The sequence below is a fragment of the Notolepis coatsorum genome (genome assembly GCF_963971535.1).
Source record: "Notolepis coatsorum genome assembly, chromosome: 3".
In the NCBI taxonomy this organism is placed as follows: Eukaryota; Metazoa; Chordata; class Actinopteri; order Aulopiformes; family Paralepididae; genus Notolepis; species Notolepis coatsorum.
This window is the reverse complement of record NC_140167.1, coordinates 67,306,063-67,334,019: the sequence shown is the minus strand read 5'-3', so window position 1 is coordinate 67,334,019 and position 27,957 is coordinate 67,306,063. Positions and strand designations below refer to the sequence as shown.

General features: G+C 44.9%; 1 protein-coding gene across 1 annotated transcript; it reads left to right on the top strand.

The window, feature by feature from the left end:
- Nucleotides 1–62: 62 nt before the first annotated feature.
- LOC311224434 (leukocyte elastase inhibitor-like) lies at nucleotides 63–27,299 on the top strand. Its single transcript, XM_084309421.1, has 7 exons — nucleotides 63–328; nucleotides 737–931; nucleotides 8,445–8,582; nucleotides 20,497–20,614; nucleotides 21,429–21,571; nucleotides 22,528–22,698; nucleotides 26,801–27,299. Exons 1-7 carry the CDS (start codon nucleotides 143–145, stop codon nucleotides 27,206–27,208), a joined length of 1,359 nt encoding a protein of 452 aa, XP_084165547.1. The 5' UTR covers nucleotides 63–142; the 3' UTR covers nucleotides 27,209–27,299.
- The last annotated feature ends 658 nt before the right edge of the window (nucleotides 27,300–27,957 follow it).

The window sequence follows — 27,957 nt, the reverse complement described above, 5'->3', positions numbered from 1 at the left end:
TATTCACATTGTACTATTACGTCAAACGTTTTACAACACATACGTTTATCTGTACAGTTCCAGCGGCTCCGTCCAACCTTTTGTCCTCAGCGCCACACCCATGTTTCGAGTAGTGCCATATATAATAGTTATATAGTACCATATGATTTCGATAATAAACGTGTATTTGACCATTTTGACAAGAGGGCCTTTCAGTGGCCGTTGTTTTGACAGGGGCTCGTTTCTGTGGCGCTGCTGTTTCTACACTTTACTGTCGCTCTCCGTGTCAGAGGCGTGCGGGACGTGCGGGACTGTGGTTCACTCGTTGTCGTTGTGGGGAAAACATCAGGTAATTATCAGCATTTCTTCCCCCAACAGCGTATAAACCTGTTCGTTTTAATTTTGCGCGATCCGGAATTGAATGATGTGTTTATTATTTCCGTTTCGGCTTGAATGAATGAATGAAAACTTTATTTAACAGATTGCAGAATGGGTATAATTAAATACAGTACGGCTCAATACAGACCAGACCATGAAAGACGTTTGTCTTTTTTACATCAGAGTCCCCCATTTTCAATTCATAGTGAAACTTCGAGTTTAACGTTGATGATCTTGCAGAGTAGTTCCTGCTCGGACGTCACGACGATGCGCAACAGCGAGACCTCACCTAATGATTGTATAAATATAACAGCATTCGTTGTTGTAGCGGGTGTTTCACATGATCTACCACTAATTGTTTTATTATTTACGTCCACAGAAAGACCGCTCGCCAGCAACCATGGCCACTACTATTGGTCATTCTAACACGGTTTTCGCCTTGGACCTGTTCCGTACTCTGAGCGACAACAGCCCCTCTAGAGGGAACGTGTTTATCTCCCCCCTGAGTATCAGCTCGGCCCTGGCGATGGTCTATTTGGGGGCTAAAGGAGACACTGCCACCCAGATGGCAAAGGTAGACACACACACACACACACACACACGCACGCACACACACACGCACGCACACACACACGCACACGCACACACCTACACGCACACAGTCTCGATTTAAAATTAGATACTGTATCTTTATCTTGGAAATCAGAGTCAGGGACCCTTGTTGTATAAAAAACAGTATTGTTATATCTAACAAGTTGTAACAACCACAGTCACTGATGTCTATCCTGCAGAGGAATAATGATTTGGCCTCTTATTTTATTTATTTAATTTTAAATAGGCTACCAGCTATAGGCTATATAATGTACCAACATGTTAACAGGTGCCCACTGCTCTGGAGCACCTGATACCAATACCACATTTTCAGAAACAATAGGCTACAAGTGCACTCTTGAAAACGGTGCTAAATAGCACTAAAAGTGGTTATTTGCCTTGTAATCATAATGGGAACCTATTATGGTGCTATGTAACACCTACTGTATGTATCTTCACAATCTTTGTCAAATGGTGCTGTATAGCATCCATCTTTAAAGTGTTATATAGGCCTACTGTAGCACTAAAAGTGTTTATTTGGCTGGTAAAAAAGAAGAAGAGAAAAACAATGATGAATGTTAGTCTATAACCCTATCTGCAGCCTAGTTGTGTTTATTGTGTGTTTATTAAGCAGATATGAGAACTGATCCAAGTAGGCTACTTCCCCCTTCACAGTGCAGATCAGTGTCGGCCTATTATAAAATAAGTTCTTTAATTGCTTTGCATGGGCAGTTTGTAACTTACAGTAGTATAATCTTTGTTGAATTTTCGGTTCTTGTTTTTAAAAGAGACTAAAAAGAAATATGAGGGGAACAATAATATAATATTATTCATTCAACATGGTAAGAGAAAATAATAAGAGTATAGGTAGCACCGGTTAGTTTACTTCCTGTTTGGGCAGAGACGCTTGACAGTCGAACGTCGTCCAAACAACTCTCTGCCTAGGCCGTAGCATTTGACTGAAGGGTGTGTCTAAAGAGAGGTGACTAACGTTAATGGAATCTGTACTCTTCGACCACAGTGGAGTAGCCTCCAGCTGCAGCCCCGGAGATTGTCCTCTCACGGCAACTTCCGCCCAGCCACAAGACATTTCTCCCGGGACAGGACAATGTGCGCTGATTGGCGGAAAGTACGGAAGTATCTCGAAGTACGTCTGACGTATCTCGAATTAGGGTAGGGTGGGTGGGTGGGGGGACACTGTACAACTGTACAAGCAAAACTGTACATTGGAATATTGACAAAACCATACTTGGTCATTTACTGTACATTGGAGGGGGTTGGGTTACAACACAGGAGCAGAGTATAAACAACAGTACAGGAATGAGAAACAGTCTAAATGGGTTTTAACATTTTAGTTTATTTCATGCGGATATGATCTGTAATACCTGATAGGTACAATATCTACTAACCTGATCAATACAAGCCCCCCCCCCCCCCCCCCCCCCCCCCCCTCTCATCAGCGCAGACGTACTTGCTTTTGATTTTGACGTTCAATTAACACGTTCGCTAACGGACGTAGAGAAACGTCAGACGTACGTCAGACGTACTTCGAGATACTTCCGTACTTTCCGCCAATCAGCGCATTGTCCTGTCACAGGAGAAATGTCTTGTGGCTGGGCGGAAGTTGCCCAATCTGGAACAATCTCCGAGGCTGCAGCTGGACCCTATTGCCACAGTGTCTGCCCCAGAACACAGTCTGTTACCAAGGAGACCTAGATAAGATTACAAATGAGGAAGTATGGAGAAGATGAGGAGTGAATGCTGAACTAATGATTAAACTGGACTTTGAAGAAGTCGTTATTCATCATTGCACACATTGACAATGTTGTCATGCAGTGACGCACACATGCGATAGGCGGCACACACAGGAAACACACACAGGCAATTATCTATTATTTTTGGGTCGCCGATGAAATTACATCTTTTGCGCTTGACCCATCCCGTCGTCCCTCCCCCCCAAGGGCAGCCGGGAGCAGACCAGGGGCGGATTTAGGATTGTAGGAGATCCGGGGCTTAGCCCAGATTGGGGCAAGGATTTTTTTTTACTTCGACACCAAAACCTATAACTTATACCACCACCTTAAAGCGGACAAAAGGCACTAGAGAACACTTAAATTCACACCCTTTAATTAATGAAGCAAACTATAATAATTTATAATAATAATAATACACTGTGTTTGTATAGCACCTTTCATACAAGAATTGCAGCTCAAAGTGCTTCACAGCAGTACAAAAAGACAGGCATAAAATGAGCATTGGCAGATCAAGAGCAATGCATAAAGTGCAGACATAAAGCATAAAATAGCAGCAAAATAGACAAAGTCAAGGTAAGACATAGAACATTAAATCACATCGTTTTTCATATTAGGATCTAAGATCTAGGGTTAACTCGCAGAACGTTGAGCGAAAACCAGAGTATAGTCAGGTTTTCATCGTTGTTTCTTTTATTCAATATTTCGATTCATAAAGACATGCCGGCAGCCTGTGTTATCACTTTCTGAGATCTCAAAAGTCCAATACCGCCGCCTAACACCTTGCGGCCGCTATTGCACTCCCATTTGAAACGATGTGGCTTGGTGTCTGTCATTTTGGAAATGACACCAGACCACCCTGAAACTACACTCATATTCACGACGGTATAAAACGGAAATGTATGGATGGAAAAATGTTATGTTTTTTGCATCTTGACCGGAAGAAACTCAATGACAATCGACTATATTATTAGATCCATAGCTATAATATATAATATAGCTTTAGGCCTGAAAACACAGCCACGTATCCCCATGTTAAAAGGCGCTGGCCTTTCAACAGTAACAGTAAACAGCGCCATCTGGCGCTGAAAGTGTTAATAGGCGTCTTTGTTTTTACGGTTTGATTATCACTGATACAAAGTAAAATAGTGCAGTGCAATAAAATAGTTAGTAAAATAGAATAAAATAATGCAATAGTGCATTGCAATAAAATAGTTATCATCATATTTTTTCGGGAGGCCGGTAAGGAGTGCATTACAGTAGTCGAGTCGGCTTGAGATACAGGCATGGATCTGGTTTTCAGCGTCCTTTTGATTTATAAATGGCCGTACTTTAGCTATGTTTCTAAGGTGGCAGAATTATTTTTTTGTCAACTTGTTGATTGTGATTTAAAGCTTAGGTCTGAGTACCATAACACCAAGACTTACTCACTCAAATACAATTAGCAGTTGGATAGACTAGAGATGGAAATTAGCTTCTGCTAAATCTGGTGCAAACATATTTTCATGTAACAATGATTAATTATCCCAAATTTTTTTTTTTTTTTTTTTTTTTTTTTTAATAGATTTGGGGCTTTTCAGAAAACATTCAGGGCTTGAGCCCAAGTAGACACCCCCTAGCCCCGCCCCTGGAGCAGACATGGGCTACTTGGGACCAATCCTAGTGCTTCTGTCCGTCTTCGTCAGGGATGTGAGTGACAGCATTGGCGATCTGTTCTGCATGTTTTTCCATTTGGTTTATATTCTGGAGGGGAACCCCTTGTGAGCACGGGGAGAACATGCAAACTCCACACAGAAAGGCCAGAGAGAGAGGAGTCATGAGAACAATGACAAATGACATTTGTGGGGCGCCTCATTCATGTGGATGGACTGGAAAATGTAATCATAACAGAATACATACTGTAGGTTCACACTGCAGTAGGGCTGCAACTAACGATTATTTTGTTATCGATTAATCTGTCAATTATTTTAACGATTAGTCTAAATGATTAATTTACCCGAAAAATCTACAATTGATTCTATTTACAATTTAATATTTCAAAATGTTTTACTAGTATCCTCAGGTCACATGGGTAGTTGCCTCTTTGACACTACTGAATACCCAGAGTAGGAGATGAGCCATGAATTTTATTTATGTCTATAAATGCTGTGTAGTGTGGATGCCTACTGTGAGTAACCTGCTACTGTATATGCCATTACTGCTTTTGATCTATTCACTCATTATAGCTACTTTATTATCGTGAAATAATATAACACCTGCCCGTTACTATGACATTGTTTATCATTACATGCAATGTATCCATGCCTGTAGCTAAATGCTGAAAAACAGGGAACAAAATTTACTTTTTAGATTAAAAAAAACTACAAGCCAGAGATTTTTTACCGGCCAAAAATTATAAATAGCTTTTTAGTATATCTCCATGAATTATTATGTATTGTGTGTAATCTCTCCACTCCACACTATGTTAGTGCTTGTGCCATCAATATCTTCCTTTTGAATAAAATAGACTCAAGAATCAGGATTGTTAAAGCTAATTAGCCTAATCCATGTCAAAAAGAGTAGCCTATAGTAAATGTATATACACAGTACACACAAACAACACGCACACAAGAAAGAGGGAGAATAGCTTATAGCAGACTTATAGCAGACACTGTGCTCCTAAAAGATTTTTCCGGTTCGCACAAATCTATTTTTAGGGGCAAATGTAAGTGAAATGCTCGCACTGTAGAGCCCTGCATATATAAAGGCTAGATGACTCACCCACGCTGCTGGCCAATGGAGACCGACGTTGCCGCATGGCGGCCATCTTGCCACAGGCAGCACGCCCACTCATAACATGAATGTCTATGGTGCATGTATTATTAAAATAACCATAGCTTGCTCAATTTTCAACCGATTTTCAAACGGTTTGGTTTGTTATAAACATCAGATGTAGTTATCATACTGCATACTTATAATGGACTTTCATATGAAAATGATTTCAACATGTCCAAGTAACGTTTGTAATAAACCAAACCGTTTGTAAATCGGTTGAAAATTTAGCAAGCTATGGTTATTTCAATAGTACATGAATGAATGAATGAATGAATGAATGAATGAATGAATGAATGAATGAATGAATGAATGAATGAATGAATGAATGAATGAATGAATGAATTTATTTAACATATTGCAGAATGGGTACAATACAGTACGGCTCAATACACACAATTGTTAAGGGGATGCAGACCAGAGAAAGACGTTTGTCTTGTTTACATCAGGGTCCCCCATTTTCAATTCGTATTGACATAGGGACATACAGGTACCATACATGCACCATAGCCATTCATGTTATGTGTGGGCGGGCTGCCTGTGACAAGATGGCCGGCGGTGAACTACGCTGGTGACTCCGCCTTGCACCATCTAGTTATATTTATCTATGACTGTGAGTCTCTAATGTCCAGTAATAATTCTACAGTAATAATGTATGCCCTCTGCTGTGCTAAACTGTAATTACATGTGTCACAGGAACCTCTTGTCATTGGTGGATCCCTGTTAACCCCAAGGCTAATATGTTGGAGGCTAAGTCACCCAATGGGAGATGAGGGTAGGGCACATGCTCAAAGATACAATATCATTTACATTTAATTTATTTAACCTTTTGCAGGCAGGTCAATTAAGAACAAACAACAACTCTGGCAGCTAAGGGTGAGTGGTATTGTTCGTTAAACAGTGTCGAACTGTGACAGCAGTGACATCTCTTCCATTTAGCCTCCATGATGGCCTCCTTTGAGGAAAAAGTGGAGAACATCCGCAGCTCCTTCTCCCAACCCCCACCCATTCCAAATGCTGAATCGAGAACCTCATCCTTCACTCTGTCATCTTTCTCTCCCATTACAGAAGCCGAGACCCTGACACTGGTAACGTCGAACCGTCCGACTACATGCCAGCTGGACCGGCTACCCTCCCCACTCCTCCAGACCATAGCACCAGACATCCTCCCATTCCTAACTGCAACCATCAACTCCTCACTCAACTCTGGGGTGGTCCCCACCTCCCTAAAACAAGCCAGAGTCACGCCGCTCATAAAAAAACCCAACCCTGAACCCCACCGTCATAGGCAACTATCATCCTGTCTCTCTTCTCTCCTTCCTTTCTAAAACACTTGAACGTGCTGTATCCAACCAACTTACTGCTTATCTCTTACAGAATGACCTCCTAGACCCTAATCAGTCTGGCTTCCGGACTGGCCACTCCACAGAAACGGCCCTCATTGCGGTCACAGAGGCACTTCACTTAGCAAAAGCGAAAGGCCTCTCCTCTGTCCTGATTCTCCTAGATCTATCTGCAGCCTTCGACACAGTCAACCATCAGATCCTCCTCCCGGCCCTCGCAGGAATGGGAGTGGCTGGCTCTGCGCTGACATGGCTGACATCATACCTCAATGACCGCTCCTACCAAGTGTCATGGAGAGGGACCCTGTCGGCCACCCGCCCCCTGCGGACAGGTGTCCCCCAGGGCTCGGTTCTAGGACCCCTTCTCTTCTCCCTCTACACTAAATCACTGGGTAACATCATCACGTCTCATGGCTTCTCGTATCATTGTTATGCCGACGATACTCAACTCTTCCTCTCCTTCCCTCCCTCAGATATCCACGTCTCTGAGCCGATCTCGGCCTGTCTGTCTGACATCTCCGCCTGGATGACGACCAACCACCTCAAACTGAACCTAAGCAAAACAGAATTGCTCCACCTGCCGGCCAAATCCTCCCCCCTCAGACCGACCTTTCCATCACAGTCGAGAATGCAGCTGTGACCGCGTCCCCGACCGCCAAGAACCTTGGTGTTAACTCCTCGTCCAATCAACAGTCATCTCCCGCCTTGACTACTGCAACGCACTGCTCGCTGGCCTCCCGGCCACTGCCACCAAGCCTCTTCAACTCATTCAGAACGCAGCGGCCCGCCTGATCTCAAACCTACCGAAGTCGGCCCATGTCACCCCACTTCTGCACTGGCTCCCCACTGCTGCACGAATCCGCTTCAAGGCTCTCGACCTAGCATACCGTGCGGCAAAGGGAACCGCTCCCGCCTACCTCCGGTCAATGGTCTCCAACTACACACCCTCAAGACCCCTACACTCTGCATCTTCTGGCCGCCTCAGACCTACTCCTATCCGAGCTCCGGGAGGGTCATCAAGGAGAAGCCGCCTATTCTCAGTCCTTGCCCCACAATGGTGGAATGAACTACCCACCCCAGTTAGAACAGCCGAAACCCGTCCAATCTTTCGCCGTCGACTAAAGACGCACTTCTTCAACCATTATCTGAAATAAAAAGATATCTAACCCTAACTAACCTTACTGTCATGCACTTGTCCTAATAAACTAACCTACACTGTAGCACTCAACACTTTGATGAACATTGTTACTCAGCTGATAGAGTTGTGCCCTTCCTGATGACTTGTCGTACAGAACTTGTAAGTCGCTTTGGATAAAAGCATCAGCTAAATGACTAAATGTAAATGTAAAATGTAAATGATTAACCCCAGGGACTAACCCCAGGGACTAACCCAACTACATGACTACTTAAAGTTCAACAGGTGGGTTTCCTAATTGTAAACACGCTGTGGTCAGGCCAAACAGCAACACCTGTAAAAACATGTGACCCAGCAAACATTGCCGATGGTCTATGAGCCATATCGGCCGGTACACCACTGGTACTGTTTCCATGACACTATGATAACTCTTTATTTGCTCTGAATCCTCTGCAGGCCCTTTCCTTCGCCTCAGCCGCAGATGTCCACGCAGACTTTCAGACGCTCAACGCCGACATCAACTCGCCGTGTGCCTCGTACATATTGAAACTCGCCAACCGTCTGTATGGAGAAAAGACGTCCACCTTCCTCCCGGTTAGTCTCCGTTAACCTACAGCCGGACTTTGCTCACATCAACGGTTTGTGATGATATTAGATAAGCCATCCTACAGTAGGTAGCAGTGATATGTGGATAACAGGGGACTCATGACAAACCTAGACCTAGTATTTCCAGCTGATCTCATCGCTACAATTTCTCCTGCAGCTATAGGACAATTAATAGACTATTAATAGATCGCTCCTCGCTTCGTCTGTGGTTCATGCAGGCTGTGGTCCTGTGAACAAAGCCTTCTAATATACATTTTCCTCTCTGTTAAGGCAGGGGATTTAGTAAGGGGGGGGGGGGGCGGTCTATGTAATGTAATGTAATGTAATGGCACTTGCATAACAAGATGGCATCTATGGTGAATATGTTGCTAATTCCAGACAGCTCATGTGAAGCATTGGAATCAGCAGATACACAAATTATGTTCATGACATTGACTTAGCATTGACTTAGCATTGACCTAGCATTGACCTAGCATTGACCCAGGGTACAGATGGAAATTGTTTTCTCACATTTGAATCTGCTCAAAGGGAAATTAAGTTGAGCATGAGTTTAACAGGTTTAACGTCTTTGCTCATCATTAGACGAGATCTGGTTCAAAGTTTGATTAATTTAAAAGTATTGGTCATACACTGTGCTGCGTATTGGTCCCCCCCCCCTAGAGTCTGGCAGTTGGGGAGACCAACTCCATTGAACCAATTGCAAAATCGTTCTTGTACTTTGAAATGTGAACGTTGATTAATGCACGTGATTATGAAACCAAATGAACTGAACTGCAGGTACTGTAGCTCTCTGCCACATGCGCCCATTTATTCCTATACCTTTCCGCTTTGATGGTCTTATCTCGATGTATGCGATAAGTCATATGTTCACTATGATGTCTGATGCTATGAAGCTTTTCCTCAGGTATGGGATAAAGGCAATACTTGTGTACTAAAGCCATTTTCTTAAAGGTCCTGTGTCTTATAAATGGCCTTTTCCAGTGTTTAGCATTGTTTCCTAGCAATGGGGGATTATATCAATGTGGTCTGTGTCTCTAATTATCATATTGACTCATCAGTCTAGTCTCGAGTTCATGAGATCTTCCCTCACTCAACTAAGCCATTCTGATTTGACTGTTTTTCTGACGTGAATAAGGCACTGGTTGTAGTCACCGCCCACAATTTTCTCAACAACAGAGCAGTGGAATTACTTCCTCAAACAGAGGGTGCCGACAGACAGCAGAGAACGAGCTAGCGAGAGAGGGAGAGAGAGAGATAGAGAGGGAGAGAGAGAGATAGAGAGAGAGAGAGAGAGAGAGAGAGGGAGAGAGAGAGAGAGGGGCCGCGGCGCAGGAGTGTGTGTAAATGTGTGTGCGCCGCGGGGATCGGTCTTCTCCCCGCAGTCGGGAGCACTCCATATCACTGTCAAAATATCTTTGCGCACACTCCCACGCGCACACCCGTATTCCGATCCGTGCAATAATATTCACAGAGGTATATATTGTCATTTAAAACAAGTTACCAATGCATTGTCCCGTGGGATTATGCCCCCTGCGCCGAAATTAATTAGTTTCCCCCTCAATCTCTCTATCTCTCTCTCTGTCTGCCAGTCACAGACTGTGTGGGTGACTGTCACTCAAAGCGCTTATGGGCGGAGCCCAGCACAAACAGCTTGAAATCTTGAGGTCGACATTTTTTGCTTTAGAGTACTTGATTAAAAATATAAAACAATGATTTTTTTTGAAAAAAACTTTACAGATGTGTTCCATAGACTCACAGGAATTGTGTGAAGTTGCCCAAATAGTGAAAGGAATAGCAATGCATGTCCCCTTTAATAAACTCAAAGGTATCTTTCCTGATAACGAAGCCTTGTACCCAAAGAGCACCTGATACTGAGCAGCACACCTACCTCGTATCTTTCATTATAAAAGCCAGGACTAGTTTAATTACTCTGTTATCTCATTCACTAGGAGTTGGGGACAGTGTGTAAAGGCCGAATGAGTGTTTTTTGTTATAGATCATTATTATTATTATTATTATTATTATTATTATTATTATTATTATTATTATTATTATTATTATTATTATTATTATTATTATTATTATTATTATTATTGTTATTATTATTTCCAATAGAAGGATATGATTTATGGGAATGTTATGATTATCTGTGTAACCACCAGTGGACTCTGTTGTACTGTGGGCGGATCACCTGCACCTGTCAGGTGGGTCGGCCCACGGCGCGACAGAGATCATTAAATGGGTGATAGGGATCAGCTGTGGGTTGGTAGCCGACGGGGAAAGCATATCATTTTCTGACCGCTTCGGGAACGCTTGAGAATAGTTTTATCTTAGGAAACACTTTGATCAATTAGAACCACGGTTATAGGACGCTTTAGGATCGCTTTGATCACCTCTCCCATGTAACCTACATTTTCTAAATAAATCGGATCACCACGTCGGTATCTGATAACGGAACTCAATGTGTGGAGACGATTCTTTGGATGGAGCGCGTATAGAATCACTCCCCGTCTACCAGGAAGCGGACACAGGCAGGTGCCGCTACATTAAGTCAGAAAATTGCTTTTATTGAAGCCAGGCGAGCTTCAATAAAGTGAAAGAGGACTCGCGCAGATTATTGATAGCGACCCAAGGCAGAGGCGCGCGTCAATAAGTGACAACTGACGAAGAGGACTCGCAAGAGGACTGACAAGGATCCAGCATTGTTGAGAGAGGAGCCAGGAGACTGGTTGTGTTTGGAGATCGCTGTGATCAGCAGGAAGGATTGATCAACGAAAGCATCACAGCGAGTGGAGGACCCTCCCTCCCGAGGACAGCAAATGGAACGTGCGTAAGTAGAATTTATGAATGAAATAGAGACTACTACGTACGTGGCGCGCGCACACGGCGCTGTGGAATATAAAATAATTATAAAGCTGTCTTAAGAATTGGTGGATAAATATAAACAAGATGTCAGCTACTGAAACGGATAACATGGATTTGACAGCCGCGGAAATTGAGCTGAAACAATTAATAGCATCACGTAAAGCCAGGCTTGCACCCGCAAGCAAAATGAGATTAAAGTGATGATGACATCAAAGGATGAACAAGGAGTAAAAACGGACATGGCATTGTTCAATAAGACACTCAGTGCTTTTAAGATAGCAAATGAGTCTGTACAGCTGTATTTACAGGATGATGATGATGATGAAACACAACGGTATAAACCAAAAATAGATGAATTGGATACATGGGTTAACGATATGGAAAAATGGTTGATGGAAGGGAATAAGGAAAGGCAAACTCCAGCCCAAAGTCCAACTGAGTCTGTGATCCAAGAGTCTCCAGTAGAGACTCAAGATAAGCTGGAAAAGGACCTTCAGGCTACAATAGGCCCAGAGGATATCATTTCCAGGGCCCCATCAAAATCATCAAAATCATCAGGTGGAAGCCATTCATCCAGGTTATCTGCCTCCCGTCGAAGGGCTGACACTGAGAGGGCCATCATTCAAGCAAAAGCCGCTGCACTTTCAGCCAGACAATATCTAAGCCTAAAGGAAGCTGAATTAGAGGCTGAATTAAATCTAAACAAGGCTAAAAGACAAGCTGAATTAAAGGCTGAATTAAGTCTGCAGGAAGCTAAAGCCAGGGCTAAATTAAAGGCTGAGAAGGATAAACTTGACTTTGACACAGACATGGCTGTATCAACGGCCAAACTCAAGATACTGGATGATTATGAGACATCATCACAAACCAACTCATCCAGAACCATGAGGTATCCATCTCAAATTAACCAGCCACCCTCTCAAGAGGACGGATATGTGTACAAGATGCAACCTAGGGATGGTATGAATGATTATGTTGACCAAGCACATGCTCTAGACACCTCAGAAGGACTACCGATATTGCAATCACCGGTAGAATATGCATCCATAAATGCTGTTCCAAAAACCCCTGTGCAAAGACAGCTCTTGGACCAGTATGCATGGGCGCACACACCACAACAACAACCACAGCAGCAACAACGTAAGGAGGACAGTGACAGAGGCCAAACGGCGCTACAGGGATAAAATTGAACTCCAGTTTGAACAGGCTGACTCTAGAGCTATGTGGCAGGGGCTCAAAACGATGACAGACTACAAAGGCGCCTCCCTCAAACTGAACAGTGACATCTCCTTAGCAAATGACCTCAATACCTTCTATGCGAGGTTTGATGCTGGTAATAACAACACCAGCCCACAAGCCACGGCAATGGGGGGGGGGGTCTGCTGCTGATGGAGACTCAGTGTTCAGGGTAACAGAGCATGAGGTGAGGCGGACCTTTAAAAAAGTGAATATCAGGAAGGCAGCAGGACCGGACGGCATCCCCGGCCGCGTCCTAAAAGTCTGTGCCGACCAACTGGCCCCGGTATTCACTGACATATTTAACCTGTCCTTAGAACAGGCTGTCATCCCCACCTGCCTGAAGAAGTCCACTATTATCCCTGTACCCAAAAAATCCAAGCCTGCTTGCCTCAACGACTACCGCCCTGTAGCTCTCACCTCCATAGCCATGAAGTGCTTTGAGAAGCTAGTAAAGGGCTACATCTGCTCCTCCCTCCCCATCAACATGGACCCCCTGCAATTTGCATACCGCCCCAACAGGTCCACGGAGGACGCCATAGCCCATGTGCTGCACACAGCAGCATCACACCTGGACAAGAGGAAGGGGAACTATGTGAGAATGCTATTCATCGACTACAGCTCGGCATTCAATACCATAGTCCCCTCCATACTCATAGCCAAGCTCAGGGACCTGGGCTTGACCTATGACCTCTGCCAGTGGGTCTTGGACTTCCTGACGGGCAGACCCCAGGTGGTGAGAGCAGGCAACTGCACCTCCTCATCCATCACCCTCAACATAGGGGCCCCCCAGGGCTGTGTTCTGAGTCCCCTCCTCTACTCCCTGTACACACACGACTGTGTGGCTCAGCGGAGTAGCAATACAATCATCAAATTGGCTGACGACACAGTGGTGGTGGGCCTGATCTCTGCCAACGACGAGAGGGCCTACCTGGAAGAGGTCAAGGTCCTGGCGGGATGGTGCCAGGAAAACAGCCTCTCCCTGAACGTCAGCAAAACAAAGGAGATGATTGTGGACTTCAGGAGGTCGGGGGTCAAGGACTACAGCCCCCTCAGCATCGACTGGGCACCGGTTGAGAGAGTCAACAGCTTTAAGTACCTCGGAGCCTACATATCCGAGGACTTGACATGGACCACACACATTGACAGTGTTGTGAAGAAGGCACGACAACGCCTCTACTTCCTCAGGCGCCTAAGGAAGTTCCAAGTCAGTCAGAAGATAGTCAAGTCAAGTCAAGAGTTTTAATTGTCACGGCATACAGGTATACAATGAAATGCGGCTGGTCTTGCCCGCGACGATGTGCAATACAGTGGTACAACATATAATAGAATCCAATAAAAATACAGTGGTACAACATATTAAAGAATCCAATAACAACAACAGTGCAATAAACAGGTACATGGTGTGCCATCTCGGTATCTGTACATAGTATTTACAGAGCATATAGGACATGCTAGGTAGCTTTAGTAGTGCAATACACTGTTCCTGATGTTATACTAATTTAAAGTGGCCTTTCCTCTGGCCATAAGTGTGCGTGTGTGCGGCATGAGTGTTAAAGTGGCTGCTAGTGTGTGAGCGTGCTCAGCGTGCGTGTCGTGTATGTGCTTGTGTGTGCTTGTGTGTGGATAGTTCAGTTTCTGTGTCTCTCAATGTTCATTGTTCAAGGCTCTGATGGCCTGGGGGAAGAAGCTTAGCCTAACCCTCTCCGTCCTAGTAGCTGGGGTTAGCAGGCGTCTGCCTGACCTCAGCAGCTGGAACAGGCTGTTATTGGGGTGGTGGGGGTCTTTCATTATCCTGCAGGCTCTGGATTTGCACCTCTTGTTGTATAGAGCCTGCAGGGGAGGTAGCGCAATACCCGTGGTACGCTCGGCTGAGCGCACCACTCTCTGTAGGGCCTTCTTGTCCTGTGCCGTGCTGTTCCCATACCAGGCAGTGATGTTTCCGGTCAAGATGCTCTCTACAGCTCCTGAGTAGAAGGACTGGAGTATCTTCCCCGATACTCTGAACTTCCTTAACTGTCTCAGGTGGTAGAGGCGCTGCTTCGCTTTCTTTACTACTGTGTCTATGTGTGTTGACCATGTCAGATCCTCTGAGATGTGGACCCCCAGGTACTTGAAGCTGCTCACCCTGTCCACGGTAGCCCCGTTAATCATCAGTGGTGTGTGTGTCTCCTGCTGTCCTCTCCTATAATCCACGATCAGCTCCTTGGTTTTACCAATGTTCAGGAGCAGGCTGTTGTCCTGGCACCAACGTTCCAGTACCTCAACCTCCTCTCGGTAGGCCTTCTCGTCGTTGTCCGAGATCAGCCCCACCACCACCGTGTCGTCGGCGAACTTCACTATGGAGTTGGAGCTGAACTTGGCCACACAATCGTGTGTGTAGAGTGAGTACAGCAGGGGGCTTAGAACACAGCCCTGGGGGGACCCGATGCTCAGGGTGATGGTGTTGGAGGTCTGACCCCCCACCCTGACCGCCTGGGGTCTTTCACTCAGAAAGTCCAGTACCCAGGCGCTCAGGGCGGAGCTCAGACCTAGCTCGATCAGCTTGTCCACCAGTCTGGTGGGGACTATGGTGTTGAACGCTGAGCTGTAGTCAATGAACAACAGTCTCACATAGCCCCCCTTCTGACGGTCAAGGTGGGAGAGAGTGCTGTGCAGTACCTGGGAGACCGCGTCGTCAGTGGACCTGTTTGTCCTGTATGCAAATTGCATAGGGTCCATATCACTGGGGAGAGAGGCACAAATGTGGTCCTTGACCAGCCTCTCGAAACATTTCATGACCACAGAGGTGAGTGCCACCGGTCTGTAGTCATTTGGACATGTTGGGGAGGGTTTCTTCGGTACAGGGATGATGGTAGACATCTTGAAGCAGGCAGGGACTACTGACTCCGCCAGGGATTGATTAAATATGGCGGTGAACACCGGGGCAAGCTGGTTTGCACAGGACTTAAGTATGCGTCCTGTTATACCATCTGGGCCCGCAGCCTTCCTGGTGTTCACCTGCATGAATGCTCTTCTCACACTGTGTTCCGACAACGAGAGAGCGCCCCCGCGGTTGCCCCCCCCCCTCCACAACAGCCGGTGCGCCAGTGACGTCACTAGCCAGAGGGCTAGCGGCGACACTGTCTACACCGAACCGAGCGTAGAAGGAGTTGAGTTTGTCCGCGAGAGAGGCGTCGTCGCTCCCCATTGAGGGGGCGCTGACTTTGTAGTCAGTTATTGTCTTCAGTCCCCTCCACAAGCCTCTGGGAGATCCTAAGATCCTTAAGAACTTCTACTCATGTACAATAGAGAGCATCCTGACTGGCAACATCACCTCCTGGTTTGGGAATAGCACTGCACAAGACCGAAGCAGACTACAAAGAGTGACACGTTCAGCCGAACGCACAATTGGAGGGGGGCTCCCCACCCTCCAGAACATTTACAACAAGCGGTGCAGGGGCAAGGCTAAGAGAATCATTAAAGACTCCAGTCACCCGAACAACTGCCTCTTTGAACTGCTGCGGTCAGGCAAGCGATACCGGAGTCTCAAGGCGAGCACAGAAAGACTCAGAAGAAGCTTCTATCCCCAGGCCATCAGGCTGCTAAACGAACAATGAACACTACACAACAACAACCATCAAACGCACATAGCACACACATCCACACGCACACACTCACTTTAAACAAACACACTGTAGCACCCACTCCACACACTTTATAGCACACACTCACTTTAAACAAACACACTGTAGCATCCACTCCCCACACTTTATATTTATTGATGAAGGATTGCACTACAACTCGTACACCTTACTGTAAATTGTACCTAAATTGTACCTCATCCCATTTCTGCTTTGCACTATATAGTATTGTACATTAGTACACTGCATAGTATTGTATATTATATGGTAACTCAGTTACGTCTATTCTGCATCGAACATTGTAAATATGTCTATACTGAACACTGTGACCTCATTTTCTACTTCTAAATTACATGCTATACTATGTTATTTGATGTTATTTGATACTATCTTGTCTAGCACAGTCTCTGGAGCGTAACAGTAAGAAGCATTTTGTATGAAAGTATTCTGTACTTCTGTATGACAACTATTAAAGAAACTTGAACAACAACAACAGCAGCAACAACAACAACAACAGCAGCAACAACAACAACAACAGCAACAACAACAACAGCAGCAACAACAACAACAGCAGCAGCAACAACAGCAACCACAACAGCAACAACAACAACAACAACAGAGGCCTCCACAAGCAGTGAGACCCAAACAGCCATATATACAGCCACTACCACCTGTACAGTATCGACCACCACCATATGTGCTACCTCAGCCACAACCTTGGCAACAACCACATGCACCATATCAGCATCAGCCACCTGTGCAGCTTCAGCTACAACCATCTGGAGCTACAGCAGGACAACAGGGTCAAACCCAAACAGACCAGGTTCTATTAAATGTCATGGCAAGACAGAATGACATTACAGACATACTTGTCACACAGCAGAATCTGGCGCTACTCCCAACCAGGGAGATTCCCATGTTTGACGGAGATCCTATGAACTTTAGGTCATTCATGCGAGCCTTCGAGTACGGCATAGAAAATAGAACCACCAGCGAGCAAGATAGACTCTACTTTTTGGAACAATACACCACAGGGCAACCTAAAGATCTTGTGAAGAGCTGCCTACACATGCATCCACAGGATGGATATGTGGAAGCCAAAAGACTAATTAAAGAGAATTTCGGTGATGAAATAAGAATAACAAATGCTTATATAAAGAAGGCCTTGGACTGGTCCAGCATCAAAACGGAGGATAGTCAAGCTTTGCGCGCCTACGCCCTCTACCTGAGAGGATGCAGTAATGCAATGCAGGAGCTTCACTATATGGATGAGCTGGACAATCCATCTAACCTACGACTGATCTTATCCAAGATACCCTTTAGGATCAGAGAAAGGTGGGGGTCAACGGCCTACGACATCCAGGAGCGCACTGGGCAAAGAGCCAAATTCAAGGATCTTGTGGCTTACCTGGAGAAATAAGCCAAAATCGCCTCCGACCCATTGTGGGGCAATATTCAGGATTACAGTCCTGACGGAGCTGCCCCAAGGTACCTCAAGACTGCAGCCTCTGTATGGCAAACAAGAGCAGGAACAGCGGCTGCACCGGTTAAAGAGAGAAGCAGCTTCGTCACGACAGTGACACCAGTCGCAAACATACCGCCAACCGTTGGTAATGTAGGATCCAAGGCAGATGGCTCTGTAGCTTTTAGAACTCCTTGCTTGTACTGTGCAGGCGATCACTCACTTGAAGCCTGCAGGAGGATAAGAGCTCAGAAACATCTGAACAAAATAGAGTTCTTAAAGGTGAAAGGACTTTGTTTCGGTTGTCTCACCAAGGGACATCTCAGTAGGCACTGTAGCCAGCGGATGAGGTGTCAGCATTGCCAGAAAGAACACCTGACTCTGCTACATATAGAAACAAACGACCAAGAAGGACCGGACGAGCAAAAAGGAACAGTCGGGTCAATGGAATGGAAATCACCTCAACAGGAGAGGACACCACCCCTGACCAAGAAGATTGTGGGTAGTGCTCTGGTGAGGCTTGGTGAAGATAATGGGGCCGGTAAGGTCTGTGCTTTACCCATCGTGCCAGTGAAGGTGAAACAGGCTGACGGAAGTGGGTATGTAACGACATATGCCTTCTTGGACCATGGCAGCTCGGCATCCTTTTGCACAGAGAGCCTCATGAGGAAGCTGAACGCTAAGGGCCGGCAAACATCAATTCTCCTTAAGACAATGGCACAAGAGAAACATGTCCCAGCATATGAGATCTCAGGCCTGGAGGTAGGCAACATCAATGATGACACATTTATTGCACTGCCTACGCTATACACTCAACCAGCAATCCCAGTGTCAAAAGAAAACATCCTTACTCAGGAGGAACTGAAAAAATGGCCCTACCTGAAGGATGTTCACATCACTTACATTGACTCAGATGTGGAGCTTCTGATTGGAGTCAATACTCCGAGAGCCATGGAGCCTCGGCAGATAGTGAACAGCCAGGATGACGGACCATATGCTCTAAGGTCACTCTTGGGATGGGCGGTCTATGGTCCACTGAACGTCAACGCGGTGGATGTGACAAGAAGACCCAAAGCCATCACCAACAGTTCGATAAACTTAAAAGATGGTCAGTATAACTTGCCACTCTCCTTTCGAAAAGGAGATGTGATGACCCCCAACAACAGACAGGTGGCGACACGAGCCATGCACCTGCAAAAGAAGAGGAAGGATGAAGGGTACCATGCAGAGTACAGACAGGTGGCAACACAACGAGCCATGAGCCTGCAAAAGAAAACAGGAAGATCTAAGAGCAGAGAGAAGACTGTAAGATCGAAGAGGAAAGAGGATGGAATATCTAAGACCACAGAGAAGGTACCTCTTCAAGAACCAAGGAAAGATGGCTGTGTCTGGTACATACCCCATCACAGGGTGTATCACAAAAGAAAGAAAGAAAGTGGAAAGAACATGAGTGGTGTTTGATTCACATCGTCATTCCAATGCACCACCATGGCAAACTCTGGAGTGAAGTGGATTGTGGATCAACTTGAAGATTTTTTATTTTGTGACGTGGAATGTTCTCAGTTGTATTGTGGTGATTCACGTGACAGGTGAATCTGCCACGGCACAGCTGATAACATAAATAGCCAAAGAGAACTTCGCCCCTGGTGACTTGGTGGTCATAGTGGACGACACAGCGCCCAGGAATTCCTGGCCGCTTGGACGGATCCTGGAAACCTTTCCGGATAACAAGGGCCTGGTACGAAGTGTCAGGGTGAAGACCAAGACCAATGTGCTACAGAGGCCAATCACGAAGCTTTGCCTACTACTGGAGTCAAAGGAGGATTGCCAGCTGTAATGAACACTCGCCCGACCATATTTTGTAATTGTGTAGGCACAATTAGGGGCCGGTGTAAGGGCCGAATGAGTGTTTTTTGTTATAGATTATTATTATTATTATTATTAATATTAGTATTATTATTATTATTATTATTATTATTATTATTATTATTGTTATTATTATTTCCAATAGAAGGATATGATTTATGGGAATGTTATGATTATCTGTGTAACCACCAGTGGACTCTGTTGTACTGTGGGCGGATCACCTGCACCTGTCAGGTGGGTCGGCCCACGGCGCGACGGAGATCATTAAATGGGTGATAGGGATCAGCTGTGGGTTGGTAGCCGACGGGGAAAGCATATAATTTTCTGACCGCTTCGGGAATGCTTGAGAATAGTTTTATCTTAGGAAACACTTTGATCAATTAGAACCACGGTTATAGGACGCTTTAGGATCGCTTTGATCACCTCTCCCATGTAACCTACATTTTCTAAATAAATCGGATCACCACGTCGGTATCTGATAACGGAACTCAATGTGTGGAGACGATTCTTTGGATGGAGCGCGTATGGAATCACTCCCCGTCTACCAGGAAGCGGACACAGGCAGGTGCCGCTACACAGTGAGAGAATGTGTATTGTGTGCTGTACAGTGATTCTGTTCTGGTTTCAACCACCCCACCCCCACACACACGTACTGCTCAAGCATTATAGCACAGGCAGCTGTGCACCTCTGCACTATATCATATCCACCAAAACAAAACAAGGTTGCTCAGGAAAACCCCCATCAAATGGGGTCCATGGCCGAATGTGTGTCTCTACCTGTAATTTGGGATCCTTGATGTGAAAAAGGTTTGGGAACCTCTGTTCTAAAATACTTTCTTCTCTTGTTCAGGCATTCCTGGAGGCCACACAGAAGTTCTACGATGCAGACCTGAGAGAGGTGGACTTCATGGGAGCTCCAGAGGAGTGTAGAGTGGAGATCAACAGCTGGGTGGAGGAGCAGACAGAGAGTGTGTTCTGTTGCGTTCTGTTGTGTTCTGCTATGTTCTGTTCTCTTCTTCTCTGTTGTGATCTGTACTGTTGTGATCTGTTCTGTACTGTACTGTTCTGTTCTGTACCTTACTTACTGTACTGTACTGTACTGTACTGTTCTGTACTGTTCTGTTGTGTTCTGTACTGTTCTGTACTGTACTGTTCTGTTCTGTACTGTTCAATGTACTGTTGTGTTGTGCTCTGTTCACTGTACTGTTGTGTTGTGATGTGTTCTGTTCCGTTCTGTTGTGTTCTGTACTGTTCCGTACTGTTCTGTTCTGTACTGTTCTGTTCTGTACTGCTCTGTTCACTGTACTGTTGTGTACTGTACTGTACTGTTGTGTTGTGTTGTGTACTGTTGTGTTGTGTACTGTTGTGTACTGTTGTGTTGTGTTCTGTACTGTTGCGTTGTGCACTGTTGTGTTGTGTACTGTACTGTTGTGGTGTGTACTGTTGTGTTGTGGTGTGTACTGTTCTGTACTGTTGTTTTGTGTTGTGTTCCTTCCTGTCTTATGTTCTATTCTAATCCCAGTGGGATAAGAAATAAACGTCTTCTATGATGCATATAGTAATAGATTTAGAATAGATTGTTAATAGAATAATAGATGTTTCTCCTATTTGAAGGCTGATGACCACTCACCAGCCACTACAAGCTCCATCTGGACGTGGCACTCGGAATCTTCGGCCACTTGCTATGTTGGCGATCGACTAATTGGAACTCACTTTTAGCTGCTATGGGATACGCATAATATGCTAAATGGCTAAAGTGTAAGCTTGTCTTTTTCCTTTCAGATAAGATAAAAGATCTCCTGAAACCAGGGTCAGTGAGCGGAATGACGAGGCTGGCTCTGGTCAACGCCATCTATTTCAAAGGAAACTGGCTCCACCGCTTTGACGAGAAATACACCAAGGAGATGCCCTTTAAACTGAACAAGGTGAACATGTATTATGAACTACAACGCACGTCATATGCTGTGTAAAAAGCACAATGCCCACACATGCGTGCAAAAGGTAGGTGCGATTGAACAGACATGATCAAGTGTTTGCATGGGGAAGAAAACGCACAGTCCACGATACAACGTGCAAGACCAGACCTATAGAGATGGTCTCATTGGAATTGTGTTGCTAGGTAACAGCTTGGACCCATGTTTATTTCCCTTCAGTTATTGATATTGTATTAGTGAACACTGTGAAAGAAAGTAGCCTCGGGGCTCATTTTAGAATGTTATTGCTGTTCTATAAAGTAATTCAGAACTGTACTTGTTCTAGAATGTACCTTAGAACGGGGGGGGGGAGGCAGAGTATGTGAGAAAGACCTATGGCTCTGACAACTAAACATCTAACTAAACTAAACATGTTCTTTACACGTCTAAAATACTGTGTTTAATGTCTATTCTTTGTATCTGCCAATTTCATGATTTTATGCGTCTATTTTATGTATTATCGGTGACAATCAAACCGTTGAGGTTTTGACCTATTAAGATGTTAGATCCTAATATGAAAAAATTATGTGATTTAATATTCTACAGTACACCTTATCTTGACTTTGTTTATTTAGCTGATATCTATTCTATGCTAATTGTAGCCTATGCTTCTTTCACAGTATGTATGCACTTTATGCATTGCTCTTGATCTGCCAATTTTGTGCAAATTTTATGTCTACGTCTTTCTTTCTGCTGTGAAGCACTTTGAGCTGCAATTCTTGTATGAAAGGTGCTATACAAATAAAAGTGTATTATTATTATTATTATTATTATTATTATTATTATTATTATTATTATTATTATTATTATTATTATTATTATTATTATTATTAAGTTGAAGCAGTCTATAGCATATTCTAACACGCTCCGGTCTCCTTGTTGTCTGTGTGCTTGCCTGTGTGTGTCAGAACGAGAGCAGGCCAGTTCAGATGATGTACCTGCTGAAGAAGTTTCCCTTCAATTACATCCCTGAGTACAGCCTGCAGATCGTGGAGCTGCCCTACGTGGGGGAGGAACTTAGCATGTTCATCCTGCTGCCTGAGGACAGTGAGGAGAAAAAGAAAAACCCACTGATCAAGGTATTGATTGATTGAAAACGTTATTAACAGATTGCAGGGGGCGGTCAGGTGGCATAGCGGAGATTGCGTTCGTCACCAACGCTGGAGACGCTGGGTTCGCCTGTTCGAATCCAGCTCCCGGCGTTGTCACCAGCTTGGCTGGCCGTTCACACTAATACAATTGGCAGTATTAGAGGGTGGGAAAGCTGGCGGGTGGGTCCTGGGCGTTGTGGACAGCGACCCCTACAGTTCGGTCGGGGCGCCTGCTCAGCAAGGGTAGGATCTGGAGAGAGGTAGTGCGGCCTCCCACACGTTACACTCTCCCAGTGAGAATCTGCGCGGCCAGGCTGGCTGCCGGCAGGCTGCACATGCGTCGGAGGAAAGCATGTGACAGTCTCCGGCCTCTCGGACCAACAGTAGGGGAAAGTGCGCAACAACCAGGAAGGGGGTTGGGAATTGGCATAACGACTAACAGTGGGATGGGAGAAAAATCGGAAAATTAAAAGATTAAAAAATAAAAAATAAAAACAGATTGCAGAATGGGTACAATACAGTACAGCTCAATACTAACAACTGCTAAGAGGATGAAGACCAGAAAAAGACTTTCGTCTTGTTTACATAAGGGTCCTCCATTTTCAATTCATCAAGACATTATGACATACAAGACATACAAATATACGTACACAACCCTAGTCTTGATAGCCTACCTACATTGTGTAAAGGTCATGGGTTCACAACCTATCCAGGTGGAGACGATGTTTGTCTGTCTGTAATGATACATTTGTTTGGAGCAGTGATGCTGTGTGCCCGGCTTAGTTTTAGAAAATTAGCTGTTTTGTCGTATATGTCCAGCAGCAGTGAGAAGGGTGTAGATGTGTGTATAACCAGAGTTATTATAGGAAAACACTCTGCAAACTAGAGGTTATAGATTTTCAACGAGACAAAATGTAGCCAAACTTCTAAAGAAATAACTCATAGATTTATTGAAAACCAATGATTCAGCAGTCCGTGCTGCGTTCACCAGGGTTAAACTGCAGTAGGCAACTTTGGGGAAATTATAGTGAGTTTACCTGCATCACTTTTCAAGCGCAGACACGCGCAACAAAGGTTTTCCACAGATTCCCAGAGGCACCAGCAGCTTAAAGAAATTATATTTCCAGCCTCTGATCGGCAGGTGGTTTTGCACATTGGGCCTCATTCACGAAGCGATATAAGAACAGATTTCCTCTTATTTTGTTCTTACCTGGGATTCAGCAATGTTTTCTTATTTTTGCTTTTCTCTTAGGCAAGACCACATTTTAACAGTGGTCGAGAGCACTCTTACCCAGATAAGAAACTCTTACCCAGATAAGAAAAAAGATCTGCTTCTGAAATGGATTAAATATAGCTGTTAGAACAGTTAGATGCTCTGGCCGCCCAGGCCGTACGTATAGAACGCATATTTAGAGATCGTCTAGATCTATTTGCAGAGCCAGATGAGTGGCTGCTTAGCTGTTTCAGATTGCCAAGAGCGGTCCTTTTAGATGCATGCAATACTCTGGAGCCTCAACTCAGACACAACACACGCCGGTCAAATCCTGTGCCTCCACACCTACAAGTTCTGAGCGCACTCTGGGTTTTAGCCACAGGGACCTTTCAGAGAGAGAGATAGGTGACGGGTCAGGTATTTCACAACCTACTTTAACCTACGCTTCCGAGAGTGCTGAAAGCTATTATAACACCCATACTACCACAGTACATATCGGTCCTTATGGACATACGTAAAAGTTACCAAGGAATTCCTTTGTAAATCGATTTACGTACTTATTCAGCATTCTTGTAAATTCGTTGTAGGATTTACAAACTCGAAAAGGTAAGTCGGACAGACCGCTGTGTTTTCAACAGCTTTCTCTGGGACAAGTCATTGGGGATTGCCGTTACTACAGACATTCGTGGAATTAAATAATTATAATGATAATAAATATCATCGGCTCAATACAAACAACTGCTACGAGGATGCGGACCAGAAAAAGACTTTCGTCTTGTTTACATCAGGGACCTCCATTTTCAATTCATCAGGACATTTATGACATACAAGACATGCAAATATACAGTACTGTGTAAGAAAAAAAATATCATAAGAAAAATATATACATCCGAAGGGGAAGAAACTGTACATTGGAGGGGGTTGGGGGGGTGGGGGTTTGGACATTTACCGGGGCCAGTTTCTAATTGCAGCCACCCGTAGGTGTGGTTTTGAAGGAGGGTAGTGTGTGTGTTTGTGCACTGCTTACCACTTGCTGATCAGAGGCCGGGAATTGTTTTTATTATCTTTTCAAGCTGCTGGTGTTTCTGGGGGTCTGGAAAACTGAAGAAGTGATGCATGCCAATTTCAGTCATATATTTACTATGTCTGATGCTATGAAGCTTTTTGACAAACGAATTCCTCGGGCATGGGATAATATTAGTTGTAACTGAGGGGTACAATTCCCTGACTGTATTGTTAGATATGGTATTTAATACCACTACCTCTTGTACTTTAACTTCTGGCCATCCAGTACATGATATAAGTATGATGAACACTTTCCCACCTGATGAAACGAATCCACACAAATGTACAAATCGAAGGTTTAATATAGCAAAAGGTATATACAACGTTCACTTGTTTACACTTATGATTTGAAATATGCACTTGTATGGCAAATGAGTATTCGTAGGTAAATCAACATTGAATGTCCAATCTCTGGTTACGCAGGGAGTAAGTATACAACCTGGATATTTAGGAAACTATAGCGATGGTACTTAAATGATTATAGCTGGATACACTAAGGGGGGGGGGGGTCCCGCTGGTTGTAAGACAGTAGGAGGGGGGGGGTTAGAGAAGCCGCTGGCGGTATCCCATCTGGCCGACGGTTTCTTGGGAGAATTCAAAGTCTTGAACACGGTGCCCACAGAACCTCGGTCCGCAGACGAATACAGCTGGACCCTCTGTGGACGGTAGCTGCCGGTCCACAACGGAGAGACGTAAGGCGACCTCACTGGTGTAGAGCGCCGTCTCACCTGGAGTCCTCTCCGGGGGGTAGTTCCAACACTCCGCAGTGTTGGCCTTTATCCATGGAATAATCAAAGCACCCAAAGCATAATCCAAGCCGTGGAAGGCTCGCCGTCGTCCGGGTAGAGTAATCCAATATACAGGTCCAGTCGCCCTGGCCCGGAGCTCCTCGGATGCAAGCACCACTAGGGGTCTGCCCAGCCTGGTTAAGCGTCCAGATAACGTCAGGAACGATGGGGGTACTGATAACTTTAGAACTCTAACCGAACGATGCACCATACATAATAGACTATTATTAGCTTAATAGAATACGTCCAACTCGACGGTATAGTGCCAAACTATGACTATTCAACTATTAATCTACACGATATCTCAATGCCTATTCTGAGGCCAAGTAGGCCTTACTACACCACACGTGCGTCGTGGGGAGGCTTCGCGTCTGTCACTCTGTTGGAGGGTAAAGAACTGGACTAAAAGAAAGTTCTACTTTACTTGCGCCATATATATATGCGCTATGAACAAATAGTACCATTCGTATTTCGCCCGACATATTCCTGCGCGGAACCGGGGCTTGCCACGACATGTTGGGCGGCACGATTGAACTTGGACCTAGGGGTATGGCAACCTGGCGCCAGGTTCTCGTCCAATGGTAGAATGAAACTATTATGGGCTGTTTAGTAGACTAAAGGGATATTCAGTGCATATTGTACAAGGAATATACAGGGGATATCAAACGATATACAAATACAATTAAATATATATAAATAAATATATATATTCGGTTTAATCTGATCCTTCACAACATTAGTCTTTATAACAGAAAAGAAATAAAGGCAACAATTGTACTAAAGCCTTTTTCTTAATAAACTCAAAGTTATCTTTCCTGATAACGAAGCCTTGTACCCAAAGAGCACCTTATACTGAGCAGCACACCTACCTCCTATCTTTCATTATAGATATCTTCTAAACATCATCTCATCTTATAACAGCCAGCTAACTAACTAATTAGCGACTAATTAGCGATTGTGTGTGTGTGTGTGTGTGTGTGTGTGTGTGTGTGTGTGTGTGTGTGTGTGCGTGCGTGCGACCCAGCTGGAGAAACATCTAACACAGGAGAAGCTAGATGAATGGACCAACAGCGACAACATGGACACCAGCACAGATATCATAGTTCAGCTGCCCAAATTCAAGTTGGAGGAAGACTACGAGCTGAACGAGCCCCTGGCCAAGCTGGGCATGGCGGATGTGTTCTGCGGGGCCAAGGCCGACCTGTCCGGGATGAACGGTCAGGGGGGACTCTTCCTGTCTACGGTGGCCCACAAGGCCTTTGTGGAGGTGAACGAGGAGGGGACGGAGGCGGCTGCAGCCACGGCTGGCATGGTGTCCTTCTGCATGATGAGAGAGGAGCACTTCACTGCAGACCACCCCTTCCTCTTCTTCATCAGGCACAACAAGACCAAGACCATCCTCTTCCTCGGCAGATTCTCCTCCCCTCAGTGACGTGAGAGAGGGGTGCGTTCAGATGACGGAAAGGTTTCTGTTCAATATGCTGTAAGCAGGCTTTTGCTAATAAAGAAGTAACACACCTTCATCTCCCTTATCATTGCAATTCTGAATCAAGGTAATCAGTGATGATTAACCCTTTCTCCACCACAACCACACTAGAGGGGTAACCCTTTCTCCACTACACTACAGAGGGTTAACACGTTCACTACATCACCACAGAGGGGTAACCCTTTCTCCAGCACACTACAGAGGGTTAACACGTTCACTACATCACCACAGAGGGGTAACCCTTTCTCCAGCACTCTACAGAGGGTTAACACTTTCACTACAGAGGGTTAACACTTTCACAGCATCACTACAGAGGGTTAACACTTTCACTACATCACTAAAGAGGGTTAACCCTTTCACTTCCACACTAGAGGGTTAGCCCTTTCACTACCTGCCGCCGGGGGTTAACCCTTTCACCACCACACACGAACCAATGACTGACAACTCAGCATTGAGAGTGAGGGTTGTGTGAACGGACCAAGAAAACGGTGTGGATCGGGGGAGTCCAGCTATACTAGGGAACCTAATCTTGTTACTTTACTGTGTGTAATAAGTATTACTAGGCATGAGCACAGTGTCCATTATTACTGTTTAGAATGATTGAATAGAGAACACATTGGTTTGCATTTATAATTGTGAAACATTGGAACAGATTTTCTTTATGTCCAGCAATACAATACATAACAGTCCTGCTA